Source organism: Panulirus ornatus, chromosome 67 (genome assembly GCF_036320965.1).
Source record: "Panulirus ornatus isolate Po-2019 chromosome 67, ASM3632096v1, whole genome shotgun sequence".
Classification (NCBI taxonomy): domain Eukaryota; kingdom Metazoa; phylum Arthropoda; class Malacostraca; order Decapoda; family Palinuridae; genus Panulirus; species Panulirus ornatus.
The window spans coordinates 2,080,714-2,096,788 of record NC_092290.1 but is presented as its reverse complement, the minus strand read 5'-3'; the positions used below and the strand labels follow the sequence as shown (position 1 = coordinate 2,096,788).

Here is a 16,075-nt window from a genome sequence, read left to right as displayed (position 1 = left end):
TTCCATGGTTCCATCTGCTGCCAGATCCACTCCCAGATATCTAAAACACTTTACTTCCTCCAGTTTTCCTCCATTCAAACTTACCTCCCAATTGACTTGACCCTCAACCCTACTGTACCTAATTACCTTGCTCTTATTCACATTTACTCTTAACTTTCTTCTTTCACACACTTTACCAAACTCAGTCACCAGCTTCTGCAGTTTCTCACATGAATCAGCCACCAGCGCTGTATCATCAGCGAACAACAACTGACTCACTTCCCAAGCTCTCTCATCCCCAACAGACTTCATACTTGCCCCTCTTTCCAAAACTCTTGCATTCACCTCCCTAACAACCCCATCCATAAACAAATTAAACAACCATGGAGACATCACACACCCCTGCCGCAAACCTACATTCACTGAGTACCAATCACTTTCCTCTCTTCCTACACGTACACATGCCTTACATCCTCGATAAAATCTTTTCACTGCTTCTAACAACTTGCCTCCCACACCATATATTCTTAATACCTTCCACAGAGCATCTCTATCAGCTCTATCATATGCCTTCTCCAGATCCATAAATGCTACATACAAATCCATTTGCTTTTCTAAGTATTTCTCACATTCTTCAAAGCAAACACCTGATCCACACATCCTCTACCACTTCTGAAACCACACTGCTCTTCCCCAATCTGATGCTCTGTACATGCCTTCACCCTCTCAATCAATACCCTCCCATTAATTTACCAGGAATACTCAACAAACTTATACCTCTGTAATTTGAGCACTCACTCTTATCCCCTTTGCCTTTGTACAATGGCACTATGCACGCATTCTGCCAATCCTCAGGCACCTCACCATGAGTCATACATACATTAAATAACCTTACCAACCAGTCAATAATACAGTCACCCCCTTTTTTTAATAAATTCCACTGCAATACCATCCAAACCTGCTGCCTTGCCGGCTTTCATCATCCGCAAAGCTTTTACTACCTCTTCTCTGTTTACCAAATCATTTTCCCTAACCCTCTCACTTTGCACACCACCTCAACCAAAACCCCTATATCTGCCACTCTATCATCAAACACATTCAACAAACCTTCAAAATACTCACTCCATCTCCTTCTCACATCACCACTACTTGTTATCACCTCCCCATTTGTGCCCTTCACTGAAGTTCCCATTTGCTCCCTTGTCTTACGCACTTTATTTACCTCCTTCCAAAACATCTTTTTATTCTCCCTAAAATTTAATGATACTCTCTCACCCCAACTCTCATTTGCCCTCTTTTTCACCTCTTGCACCTTTCTCTTGACCTCCTGTCTCTTTCTCTTATACATCTCCCACTCAATTGCATTTTTTCCCTGCAAAAATCGTCCAAATGCCTCTCTCTTCTCTTTCACTAATAATCTTACTTCTTCATCCCACCACTCACTACCCTTTCTAATCAACCCACCTCCCACTCTTCTCATGCCACAAGCATCTTTTGCGCAATCCATCAGTGATTATATATATATATATTATATATATTATATTTATATTATATATATATATATATATATATATATATATATATATATATATATATATATATATATATATATATTTCTTTTTTTTTCATACTATTCGCCATTTCCCGCATTAGCGAGGGAGCGTTAAGAACAGAGGACTGGGCCTTTTAGGGAATATCCTCACCTGGCACAAGGAAACAGATGAAAGAATGGCCCAACCAACCCACATACACATTTATATACATACACGTCTGCACACGCACATATACATACCTATACATCTCAACATTTACATATATATATATACACACAGACATATAAATATATACACATGTACATAATTCATACTGTCTGCCATTATTCATTCCCGTCGCCATCTTGCCACACATGAAATAACCACACATGAAATAACAATCCCCTCCCCCCACATGTGTGCGAGGTAGCACTAGTTAAAGACAACAAAGGCCACATTCGTTCACATTCAATCTCTAGCTGTCATGTATAATGCACCGAAACCACAGCTCCCTTTCCACATCCAGGCCCTACAAAACTTTCCATGGTTTACCCCAGACGCTTCACATGCCTTGGTTCAATCCATTGACAGCACGTCGACCCTGGTATACCACATTGTTCCAATTCACTCTATTCCTTGCACGCCTTACACCCCCCTGTATGTTCAGGCCCTGATTGCTCAGAATCTTTTTCACTCCATCCTTCCACTTCCAATTTGGTCTCCCACTTCTCCTTGTTCCCTCCACCTCTGACACATATATCCTCTTTGTCAATCTTTCCTCCTCTCTCAACTACACTCTTTTTGTTACCACAAATCTCTCTTACCTTTTCATTACTTATTCGATCAAACCATCTCATACCACATACTGTCCTCAAACATCTCATTTCAAACACATACACCATCCTTTGCACAACCATATAACATTGTTGGAATAATTATTCCTTCAAACATAACCATCTTTGCTTTCCGAGATAACGTTCTCGCTTTCCACAAGCAACAGTATCACTTAGATCATGAAGTACATGGATGCTGAAGTGCAATACAGCTAAAAACAGAAATTAGGCCAACTTTGTCTGAAACCATTAATATGAAAAAGCAGAAGTTAAATTAGTATGAAAATTGTAAAGATTTTAAAATAACACATAATAATACTGACTTACCTCTTCCAGTAATTGCATGATGGGTTTCAATTTTTTCACAGTGTTCACATTGGCATCATCCACCTGATTCAATGCATTCTTATACTTGCTCTTAAGTGCACTAAGATACTCCTGAACTTTAACATTTGCTACTGAAAGGCTCTCATAAGCATTGGTTGAATATGGATAATATATGAAGCTTCTATTTATGTAATATTCTTTTTTCTTTGTGTTTTCACCAATACAAGCCACACTTATTGCAGTTCTAAAAGGTGATTCATGTTTACTTGTTAATAAAGAATAATTACCCAAAATAAAAGTTTTAGTATGACCCATATTTCTTAATGATACAGTAAGTGGTCCCCTCACATTTGAAAATCTATGAACATCCCAACAAAACCGTGATAAGATTCTTGCATGAATGACCAAATTTCTTCCTCTAACATGGTTGAATATGACATATGACATCATCGTAGCTGTTGAAATAGGACACTTGTATAGCTACACATTTTCTGTGATGGAGAAGAGCTCTGTAGAGGAGCACAGTACCTGAAGTGAAAGGATACTTTAGTGAGGGATTTAAAAGAAGAGATTGTTCTAAGATACTATTCTTATAACTAGTTACATTATATTCATGCAAAGCATAATAACAAAACATACACATCTTTTTTTCGTACTTGCTTGCCATTTCCTGCATTAGTGAGGTAGTGCCAGGAACAGACAAAGAAAGGCAGAATTTACTCACATCCATTCTGCTTGTCATGTGTAATGCACTAAAACCCAACTCCCTATTCATAACCTAGCTCCACAGACTTTTCATTGGTTTACCCTAGCCATGTAACATGGCCTGGTTCAGTCCAATGAAAGCATGTTGACTGCAGCATACCACATCATTCCAATTCACTCTAACTTGTATGCACCATTCTGCATGTTCAAGGGGAGGGGGTGAAGGTTCTGGGAGTAATGAAGAATGAGTGGAAAGAGAGAAGATTATCTCAGACAGCAAAAATGGGTATGTTTGAAGGAATAGTAGTTACAATGATATCATATAGTTGCAAGGCAAGGGCTATAGCTAGGGCTGTATGGAGGAGGGTGGATATGTTGGAAATGAAATGTTCAAGGACAATATGTGAGAGAGGTGGTTTCAACAAGTAAGTAATAAAAGGGTCTGAGAGAAGTGTAGTAATAAAAAGAGTGTGATTGAGAGAGTAGAAGAGGGTGTGTTGAAATGGTTTGGACACATGGAGAGAATGAGCGAGGAAAGATTGACAAAGAGGCTATATGTGTTAGAGGTGGAGGAAAGAAGAAGAAGCCGGAGATCAAGCTGGAGGTGGAAGAATGGAGGGTAAAAGATTTTGAGCAATCAGGGCCTGAACATGCAGGAGGGTGAAAGGCGCGCAAGGAATAGAGTAAATTGGAACAATGTGGTATACCGGGGTTGATGTGCTGTCAATGGACTGAACCAGGGCACATGAAGCATCTGAGGTAGACCATGGAAGGGTCTGTGGGGCCTGGATGTGGAAAGAGAGCTGTGGCTTCGGTGCATTAAACATGAAAGCTAGAGACTGAGTGTGGATGAATGTGGCCTTTTTCATCTTTTCCTGGCACTACCTCACTGGAGGAGAGGGGAGGGGATGGGAGGTTTGTGTGTGTGTGTGTGTTATTTCATGTGTGGCAGGGTGGCAATGAGAATAGATGAAGGCAGCAAGTATGAATATGTAAATGTATATATATGTAGATGTCTGTGTATGTATATGTCTATGTTAAATTGTATATGTATGTATATGTGTGTGTGTGTGTGTGGGCATTTATGTATATACATGTATATGTGGGTGGGTAGGGCAACTCCTCGTCTGTTTCCTAGCATTGTCTCCCTAACGTGGAAGATGGCGATTAAGTATAATAAATAAATATATATCTATAGCATGGGCTATAGATAGGGTCGTGCGGAGGAGGCAAGGATGTGTTGGAAATGAGATATTTGAGAACAATATGTGGTGTGAGGTGGTTTGATCAAGTAAGAATTGAAAGGGTAAGAGAGATGTGTGGTAATAAAAAGAGTGTGGTTGAGAGAGCAGAAGAGGGTGTACTGAAATGGTTTGGTTACATGGAGAGAGTGAGTGAAGAAAGATTGAAAAAGAGGATATATGAGTCAGAGTTGGAGGGAACGAGGAGAAGTGGGAGACCAAATTGGAGGTAGAAGGATGGAGTGAAAAAGATTTTGAATGATCGAGGCCTGAACATGCAGGAGGGTGAAAGGCGTGCAAGGAATAGAGTGAACTGGAACGATGTGGTATACCGGGGTTGACGTGCTGTCAATGGATTGAACCAGACATGTAGAGCGTCTGGGGTAAACCATGGAAAGTTTTGTGGGGCCTGGATGTGGAAAGGGAGCTGTGGTTTCGGTGCATTATACATGACAGCTAGAGACTGAGTGTGAACAAATGTGGCCTTTGTTGTCTTTCCTAGCACTACCTCGCGCACATGCGGGGAAGGGGGTTTTCATTTCACGTGTGGCAGGCTAGCAACAGGAATGAATAAGGACTGACAGTATGAATTATGTAAATGTGTATAAATGTATGTCTGTGTGAGTATATATATGTATACGTTGAAATGTATAGGTATGTATATGCGCAGGTGTGGATGTGTATGTATATACATGTGTATGTTGGTGGGTTGGGCCGTTCTTTCGTCTGTTTCCTTGAGCTACCTCGCTGATGCAGGAGACAACGACAGAGTATGATAAATAAATAAAATAAATAAAAATATATATTATACACGTCCACACATGCACATATACTTACCTATACATCTCAACGTATACATACATATACACACACAGACATACAAATAAACACATGTACATAATTCATACTGTCTGCCCTTATTCATTCCCGTCGCCACCCTGCCACACATGAAATGACAACCCCCTCCCCCAGCATGTGCACAAGGTAGCGCTACGAAAAGACAACAAAGGCCACATTCATTCATACTCAGGCGCTAGTTATGTATAATGCACCGAAACCGCAGCTCCCTTTCCACATCCAGGCCCCACAAAATTTCCCATGGTTTACCCCAGACATGTCACATGCCCTGGTTCAATCCAATGACAGCACGCTGACCCCGGTATACCACATCGTTCCAATTCACTATATTCCTTGCAAGCCTTTCACCCTCCTGCATTTTCAGGCCCTGATCACTCAGAATCTTTTTCACTCCATCTTTCCACCTCCAATTTGGTCTCCCACTTTTCCTCATTCCCTCCACCTCTGACACATATATTCTCTTTGTCAATCTTTGCTCACTCATTCTCTCCATGTGACCAAACCATTTCAAAACACCCTCTTCTGCTCTCTCAACCACACTCTTTTTATTACCACACATCTCTCTTACCCTTTCATTACTTACTCAATCATTGTTTGAGGATTATATATATATATATATATATATATATATATATATATATATATATATATATATATATATATATATATTTTTTTTTTCTTTCTTTCTTTTAAACTATTTGCCATTTCCCGCGTTAGCGAGGTAGCGTTAAGAACAGAGGACTGGGCCTTTTTTGGAATATCCTCACCTGGCCCCCTCTGTTCCTTCTTTTGGAAAATTAAAAAAAAAAAAAAGAGGGGAGGATTTCCAGCCCCCTGCTCCCTCCCCTTTTAGTTGCCTTCTACGACACGCAGGGAATACGTGGGAAGTATTCTTAATCCCCTATCCCCAGGGATAATATTTTTTTTTTTTTTTTTTTTTTTTTTTTAATACTTTGTCGCTGTCTCCCGCGTTTGCGAGGTAGCGCAAGGAAACAGACGAAAGAAATGGCCCAACCCCCCCCATACACATGTATATACATACGTCCACACACGCAAATATACATACCTACACAGCTTTCCATGGTTTACCCCAGACGCTTCACATGCCTTGATTCAATCCACTGACAGCACGTCAACCCCGGTATACCACATCGCTCCAATTCACCCTATTCCTTGCCCTCCTTTCACCCTCCTGCATGTTCAGGCCCCGATCACACAAAATCTTTTTCACTCCATCTTTCCACCTCCAATTTGGTCTCCCTCTTCTCCTTGCTCCCTCCACCTCCGACACATATATCCTCTTGGTCAATCTTTCCTCACTCATCCTCTCCATGTGCCCAAACCACTTCAAAACACCCTCTTCTGCTCTCTCAACCACGCTCTTTTTATTTCCACACATCTCTCTTACCCTTACGTTACTCACTCGATCAAACCACCTCACACCACACATTGTCCTCAAACATCTCATTTCCAGCACATCCATCCTCCTGCACACAACTCTATCCATAGCCCACGCCTCGCAACCATACAACATTGTTGGAACCACTATTCCTTCAAACATACCCATTTTTGCTTTCCGAGATAATGTTCTCGACTTCCAAACATTCTTCAAGGCCCCCAGAATTTTCGCCCCCTCCCCCACCCTATGATCCACTTCCGCTTCCATGGTTCCATCCGCTGCCAGATCCACTCCCAGATACCTAAAACACTTCACTTCCTCCAGTTTTTCTCCAATCAAACTCACCTCCCAATTGACTTGACCCTCAACCCTACTGTACCTAATAACCTTGCTCTTATTCACATTTACTCTTAACTTTCTTCTTCCACACACTTTACCAAACTCAGTCACCAGCTTCTGCAGTTTCTCACATGAATCAGGCACCAGCGCTGTATCATCAGCGAACAACAACTGATAGAGATGCTCTGTGGAAGGTATTAAGAATATATGGTGTGGGAGGCAAGTTGTTAGAAGCAGTGAAAAGTTTTTATCGAGGATGTAAGGCATGTGTACGTGTAGGAAGAGAGGAAAGTGATTGGTTCTCAGTGAATGTAGGTTTGCGGCAGGGGTGTGTGATGTCTCCATGGTTGTTTAATTTGTTTATGGATGGGGTTGTTAGGGAGGTGAATGCAAGAGTTTTGGAAAGAGGGGCAAGTATGAAGTCTGTTGTGGATGAGAGAGCTTGGGATATATATATATATATATATATATATATATATATATATATATATATATATCTATATATATTTTTTTTTTTCAAACTATTCGCCATTTCCCGCGTTAGCGAGGTAGCGTTAAGAACTGAGGACTGGGCCATTGAGGGAATATCCTCACCTGGCCCCCTTCTCTGTTCCTTCTTTTGGAAAATTAAAATATATATATATATATATATATATATATATATATATATATATATATATATATATATATATATATATTAAGAATTATATATATTAAGAATATATGGTGTGGGAGGAGAGTTGTTAGAAGCAGTGAAAAGTTTTTATCGAGGATGTAAGGCATGTGTACGTGTAGGAAGAGAGGAAAGTGAAAGCAAAATAAATAAATATAAAATATATATATATATATATATATATATATATATATATATATATATATATATATATATATATATATATATATATATATATATTTTTTTTTTTTCATACGATTCGCCATTTCCCGCATTTGCGAGGTAGCGTTAAGAACAGAGGACTGGGCCTTAGAGGGAAAATCCTCACCTGGCCCCCTTCTCTGTTCCTTCTTTTGGAAAATTAAAAAAAAAAAAACGAGAGGGGAGGATTTCCAGCCACCCGCTCCCTCCCCTTTTAGTCGCCTTCTACGACACGCAGGGAATACGTGGGAAGTATTCTTTCTCCCCTATCCCCAGGGATAATATATATATATATATATATATATATATATATATATATATATTTTTTGCCGCTGTCTCCCGCGTTTGCGAGGTAGCGCAAGGAAACAGACGAAAGAAATGGCCCAACCCACCCCCATACACATGTATATACATACATCCACACACGCAAATATACATACCTACACAGCTTTCCATTGTTTACCCTAGACGCTTCACATGCCCTGATTCAATCCAATGACAGCACGTCAACCCCGGTATACCACATCGATCCAATTCACCCTATTCCCTGCCCTCCTTTCACCCTCCTGCATGTTCAGGCCCCAATCACACAAAATCTCTTTCACTCCATCTTTCCACCTCCAATTTGGTCTCCCACTTCTCCTCGTTCCCTCCACCTCCGACACATATATCCTCTTGGTCAATCTTTCCTCACTCATTCTCTCCATGTGCCCAAACCATTTCAAAACACCCTCTTCTGCTCTCTCAACCACGCTCTTTTTATTTCCACACATCTCTCTTACCCTTACGTTACTCACTCAATCAAACCACCTCACACCACACATTGTCCTCAAACATCTCATTTCCAGCACATCCATCCTCCTGCGCACAACTCTATCCATAGCCCACGCCTCGCAACCATACAACATTGTTGGAACCACTATTCCCTCAAACATACCCATTTTTGCTTTCCGAGATAATGTTCTCGACTTCCACACATTCTTCAAGGCCCCCAGAATTTTCGCCCCCTCCCCCACCCTATGATCCACTTCCGCTTCCATGGTTCCATCTGCTGCCAGATCCACTCCCAGATATCTAAAACACTTTACTTCCTCCAGTTTTTCTCCATTCAAACTCACCTCCCAATTGACTTGACCCTCAACCCTACTGTACCTAATAACCTTGCTCTTATTCACATTTACTCTTAACTTTCTTTTTCCACACACTTTACCAAACTCAGTCACCAGCTTCTGCAGTTTCTCACATGAATCAGCCACCAGCGCTGTGTCATCAGCCTTGTCGCTGTCTCCTGCGTTTGCGAGGTAGCGCAAGGAAACAGACGAAAGAAATGGCCCAACCCACCCCCATACACATGTATTTACATACACGTCCACACACGCAAATATACATACCTATACATCTCAATGTACACATATATATACACACACAGACACATACATATATACACATGCACACAATTCACACTGCCTGCCTTTATTCAGTCCCATCGCCACCTCGCCACACATGGAATAACATCCCCCTCCCCTCTCATGTGTGCGAGGTAGCGCTAGGAAAAGACAACAAAGGCCCTATTCGTTCACACTCAGTCTCTAGCTGTCATGCAATAATGCCTGAAACCACAGCTCCCTTTCCACATCCAGGCCCCACACAACTTTCCATGGTTTACCCCAGACGCTTCACATGCCCTGATTCAATCCATTGACAGCACGTCAACCCCGGTATACCACATCCATCCAATTCACTCTATTCCTTGCCCGCCTTTCACCCTCCTGCATGTTCAGGCCCCGATCACTCAAAATCTTTTTCACTCCATCTTTCCACCTCCAATTTGGTCTCCCACTTCTCCTCGTTCCCTCCATCTCCGACACATATATCCTCTTGGTCAATCTTTCCTCACTCATTCTCTCCATGTGTCCAAACCATTTCAAAATACCCTCTTCTGCTCTCTCAACCACGCTCTTTTTATTTCCACACATCTCTCTTACCCTTACATTACTTACTTGATCAAACCACCTCACACCACATATTGTCCTCAAACATCTCATTTCCAGCACATCCACCCTCCTGCGCACAACTCTATCCATAGCATACGCCTCGCAACCATACAACATTATTGGAACCACTATTCCTTCAAACATACCCATTTTTGCTTTCCAAGATAATGTTCTCGACTTCCACACATTCCTCAAGGCTCCCAGGATTTTCGCCACCTCCCCCACCCTATGATTCACTTCCGCTTTCATGGTTCCATCCGCTGCCAGATCCACTCCCAGATATCTAAAACACTTTACTTCCTCCAGTTTTTCTCCATTCAAACTTACCTCCCAATTGACTTGACCCTCAACCCTACTGTACCTAATTACCTTGCTCTTATTCACATTTACTCTTAACTTTCTTCTTTCACACACTTTACCAAACTCAGTCACCAGCTTCTGCAGTTTCTCACATGAATCAGCCACCAGCGCTGTATCATCAGCGAACAACAACTGACTCACTTCCCAAGCTCTCTCATCCACAACAGACTTCATACTTGCCCCTCTTTCCAAAACTCTTGCATTCACCTCCCTAACAACCCCATCCATAAACAAATTAAACAACCATGGAGACATCACGTACCCCTGCCGCAAACCTACATTCACTGAGAACCAATCACTTTCCTCTCTTCCTACACGTACACATGCCTTACATCCTCGATAAAAACTTTTCACTGCTTCTAACAACTTGCCTCCCACACCATATATTCTTAGTACCTTTCACAGAGCATCTCTATCAACTCTATCATATGCCTTTTCCAGATCCATAAATGCTACATACAAATCCATTTGCTTTTCTAAGTATTTCTCACATACATTCTTCAAAGCAAACACCTAATCCACACATCCTCTACCACTTCTAAACCACACTGCTCTTCCCCAATCTGATGCTCTGTACATGCCTTCACCCTCTAAATCAATACCCTCCCATATAATTTACCAGGAATACTCAACAAACTTATACCTCTGTAATTTGAGCACTCACTGTTATCCACTTTGCCTTTGTACAATGGCACTATGCACGCATTCCGCCAATCCTCAGGCACCTCACCATGAATCATACATACATTAAATAACCTTACCAACCAGTCAACAATACAGTCACCCCCTTTTTTAATAGATTCCATTGCAATACCATCCAAACCTGCTGCCTTGCTGGCTTTCATCTTCCGCAAAGCTTTTACTACCTCTTTTCTGTTTACCAAATCATTTTCCCTAACCCTCTCACTTTGCACACCACCTCGACCTAAACACCCTATATCTGCCACTCTATCATCAAACACATTCAACAAACCTTCAAAATACTCACTCCATCTCCTTCTCACATCACCACTACTTGTTATCACCTCCCCATTAATGCCCTTTACTGAAGTTCCAATTTGCTCCCTTGTTTTACGCACTTTATTCACCTCCTTCCAGAACATCTTTTTATTCTCCCTAAAATTTAATGATACTCTCTCACCCCAACTCTCATTTGCCCTCTATTTCACCTCTTGCACCTTTCTCTTGACCTCCTGTCTCTTTCTTTTATACATCTCCCACTCAATTGCATTTTTTCCCTGCAAAAATCGTCCAAATGCCTCTCTCTTCTCTTTCACTAATAATCTTACTTCTTCATCACACCACTCACTACCCTTTCTAATCAACCCACCTCCCACGCTTCTCATGCAACAAGCATCTTTTGCGCAAGCCATCACTGCTTCCCTAAATACATCCCATTCCTCCCCCACTCCCCTTACCTCCTTTGTTCTCACCTTTTTCCATTCCGTACTCAGTCTCTCCTGGTACTTCCTCACACAAGTCTCCTTTCCAAGCTCACTCACTCTCACCACCCTCTTCACCCCAACATTCTCTCTTCTTTTCTGAAAACCCATACAAATCTTCACCTTCGCCTCCACAAGATAATGATCAGACATCCCTCCAGTTGCACCTCTCAGCACATTAACATCCAAAAGTCTGTCTCGCGCACCTGTCAATAAACACGTAATCCAATAATGCTCTCTGGCCATCTCTCCTACTTACATACGTATACTTATGTATATCTCGCTTTTTAAATATATATATATGTATTTTTTTTGCTTTGTCGCTGTCTCCCGCGTTTGCGAGGTAGCGCAAGGAAACAGACGAAAGAAATGTCCCAACCCACCCCCATACACATGTATATACATACGTCCACACACGCAAATATACATACCTACACAGCTTTCCATGGTTTACCCCAGACGCTTCACATGCCCTGATTCAATCCACTGACAGCACGTCAACCCCGGTATACCACATCCATCCAATTCACTATATTCCTTGCCCTCCTTTCACCCTCCTGTATGTTCAGGCTTCGATCACACAAAATCTTTTTCACTCCATCTTTCCACCTCCAATTTGGTCTCCCACTTCTCCTCGTTCCCTCCACCTCCGACACATATATCCTCTTGGTCAATCTTTCCTCACTCATTCTCTCCATGTGCCCAAACCATTTCAAAACACCCTCTTCTGCTCTCTCAACCATGCTCTTTTTATTTCCACACATCTCTCTTACCCTTACGTTACTTACTCGATCAAACCACCTCACACCACACATTGTCCTCAAACATCTCATTTCCAGCACATCCATCCTCCTGCGCACAACTCTATCCATAGCCCACGCCTCGCAACCATACAACATTGTTGGAACCACTATTCCTTCAAACATACCCATTTTTGCTTTCCGAGATAATGTTCTCGACTTCCACACATTCCTCAAGGCTCCCAGGATTTTCGCCCCCTCCGCCACCCTACGATCCACTTCTGCTTCCATGATTCCATCCGCTGCCAGATCCACTCCCAGATATCTAAAACACTTTACTTCCTCCAGTTTTTCTCCATTCAAACTTACCTCCCAATTGACTTGACCCTCAACCCTACTGTACCTAATTACCTTGCTCTTATTCACATTTACTCTTAATTTTCTTCTTTCACACACTTTACCAAACTCAGTCACCAGCTTCTGCAGTTTCTCACATGAATCAGCCACCAGCGCTGTATCATCAGCAAACAACAACTGACTCACTTCCCAAGCTCTCTCATCCACAACAGACTTCATACTTGCCCCTCTTTCCAAAACTCTTGCATTTACCTCCCTAACAACCCCATCCATAAACAAATTAAACAACCATGGAGACATCACACACCCCTGCCGCAAACCTACATTCACTGAGAACCAATCACTTTCCTCTCTTCCTACACGTACACATGCCTTACAACCTCGATAAAAACTTTTCACTGCTTCTAACAACTTGCCTCCCACACCATATATTCTTAATACCTTCCACAGAGCATCTCTATCAACTCTATCATATGCCTTCTCCAGATCCATAAATGCTACATACAAATCCATTTGCTTTTCTAAGTATTTCTCACATACATTCTTCAAAGCAAACACCTGATCCACACATCCTCTACCACTTCTGAAACCACACTGCTCTTCCCCAATCTGATGCTCTGTACATGTCTTCACCCTCTCAATCAATACCCTCCCATATAATTTACCAGGAATACTCAACAAACTTATACCTCTGTAATTTGAGCACTCACTCTTATCCCCTTTGCCTTATATATATATATATATATATATATATATAATGTGTGGAAATAAAATAGATGTGTGGAAATAAAAAGAGTGTGGTTGAGAGAGCAGAAGAGGGTGTTTTAAAATGGTTTGGTCACATGGAGAGAATGAGTGAGGAAAGATTGACCAAGAGGATATATGTGTCAGAGGTGGAGGGAATGAGGAGAAGTGAGAGACCAAATTGGAGGTGGAAAGATGGAGTGAAAAACATTTTGAGTGATCGGGGCCTGAACATGCAGGAGGGTGAAAGGCGTGCAAAGGAAAACAGTGAATTGGAACGATGTGGTATACTGGGGTCGACGTGCTGTCAATGGATTGAACCAGGGCATGTGAAGCGTCTGGGGTAAACCATGGAAAGTTTTGTGGGACCTGGATGTGGAAAGGGAGCTGTGGTTTCGGTGCATTATTACATGACAGCTAGAGACGGAGTGTGAACAAATGGGGCCTTTGTTGTCTTTTCCTAGCGCTACCTCGTGCACATGAGGGGAGGGGGGTTGTTATTCCATGTGTGGCGGGGTGGCGATAGGAATAAATAAAGGCAGACAGTATGAATTATGTACATGTGTATATATGTATATGTCTGTGTGTGTATATATATATGTGTACATTGAGATGTATAGGTATGTATATTTGCGTGTGTGGACGTGTATGTATATACAAGTGTATGTGGGTGGGTTGGTTCATTCTTTCGTCTGTTTTCTTGTGCTACCTTGCTAACGTGGGAGACAGCGACAAAGCAAAATAAAAAAAAATAAACAATAATATGTATATATATATATATATATATATATATATATATATATATATATATATATATTTATTTTGCTTTGTCGCCATCTCCTGCGTTAGCGAGGAAGTGCAAGGAAACAGACGAAAGAATGGCCCAACCCACCCACATACACATTATATATATATATATATATATATATATATATATATATATATATATATATAATACTACTCTAAATAATGCTCAAGGATTGTTATTGTATTCTCTTTACATTGGCAATACTGAAAATAATCACAATATTTTTCAAAACAATTAATAACGGAAAGCTAACCAAAGTCTTACAAGTATCATCGTGCAGTGTTCCTCTCTACAAAGTGAATAAAGTCTAAACCAGATGCGAACATCTTACAGTATTTAAAACAAAGAAATATTTAACACATATACGCTACATATTTTTCTTAAGTTTTCACCGTATAGGTATTGCATTAGAAACCCTTGTACATGAATGTGACGAAAAGACCTATTCCTTGGGTTATAAGAACTGAAACAGAAAAAAGCATCTAACGGGTTTTGTCGATTACAACCCTTTATTATTACTCTGAAACATAAGTACTTGTACCCAAACCTAGTTTTACTTCAAAGCTAACCTGGTCCTTCACTCAGTAAGAAATATCATTTCATATTGTACATCACGAAATCTATAACTAAATATCAGTTTCTTTCAGATTTTTCTCTAACCATTTCATCAAAGGCTGTAATATGGGCGTTTTTTCTTGCCTTTGTAAGGACGGTCACCATTTACAACAATGAAAGTTCATGACACGTTGGAGAGTTTTAGCAGTAATAAGAAAAGAGGTGCCCCAACCTACATGGTATTTTTGAGATCATGTTTACTTCCGTACACTTCCCCTAACCCCTGTGGTCAACTTGCTTAGTTTTCACGCAATGAGTTATGTTTACTGTACAATACTACCTAGATACTGCATCTAGAATTCAATTACAGTTACCAAATATACAGAATAAAATAAGGGACCTTTATGAAGTCAAGATAAATGATATTATGTGCATTAAATCTTACCACAAGTATAACCATCAGCTGTCCTCCCCAAATCCTCTCCGAATTCTATAATTTTGGCATCTCTTGCATATATTTTCTGGGCATTGCTCTTATATATTCCAAACTATTCAATCTCCTTCTCTTTCATACAAAATAAACCCTGTATCTATATATTCACCTAATAACTTGCGTACAGCTATTTTTAATGATAAAAGTGGTACAAGCAAGCCATTGAGCTTTCATACGAACACTATGTTTACATCTCTACCTAACCGGCTTCCGGCAACGTGTAACGACCTGAGAACCATGACCCGCTTGTAGGGGGGAGGGGGGGGGGGGAGGTTGCTGATGTGGAGACATCACAACCGTACACACTATCATTGGCTACTTGTTAACTTCTAGGTTCCTTTACAGTCATCGACGAGCTACATGTAACAAGGCTACAGCGGAACCCAATTTTGTATGCTCTGCGACGTCAAGAATTTGTTTGCATTGGATGATCACAATCTGCGACTACATCGATAAACAGCCAGATATTTAAAGAGGCATGTTATAAATAGTTTC

At 41.0% G+C, this 16,075-nt stretch overlaps 1 protein-coding gene across 3 annotated transcripts in view; it reads right to left on the bottom strand.

Moving 5' to 3' along the window:
* mRF1 (mitochondrial translation release factor 1) overlaps window positions 1-15,664 on the bottom strand; it is a 36,611-nt gene extending 20,947 nt beyond the window's left edge. For 2 of the 3 annotated variants that reach the window (XM_071658891.1, XM_071658892.1), the window contains exons 1-2: window positions 15,533-15,664; window positions 2,672-3,199 (exon numbers count right to left, since the gene is read on the bottom strand). In XM_071658891.1, the coding sequence (XP_071514992.1) occupies window positions 2,672-3,121 (450 nt within the window). In that variant the 5' untranslated portion in view covers window positions 3,122-3,199; window positions 15,533-15,664. Of the gene's footprint in view, window positions 1-2,671; window positions 3,200-15,323; window positions 15,347-15,532 lie in introns of those variants that run through there. The other variant, XM_071658890.1, reaches the window with a different exon arrangement.
* Between the last annotated feature and the right edge of the window lie 411 nt (window positions 15,665-16,075).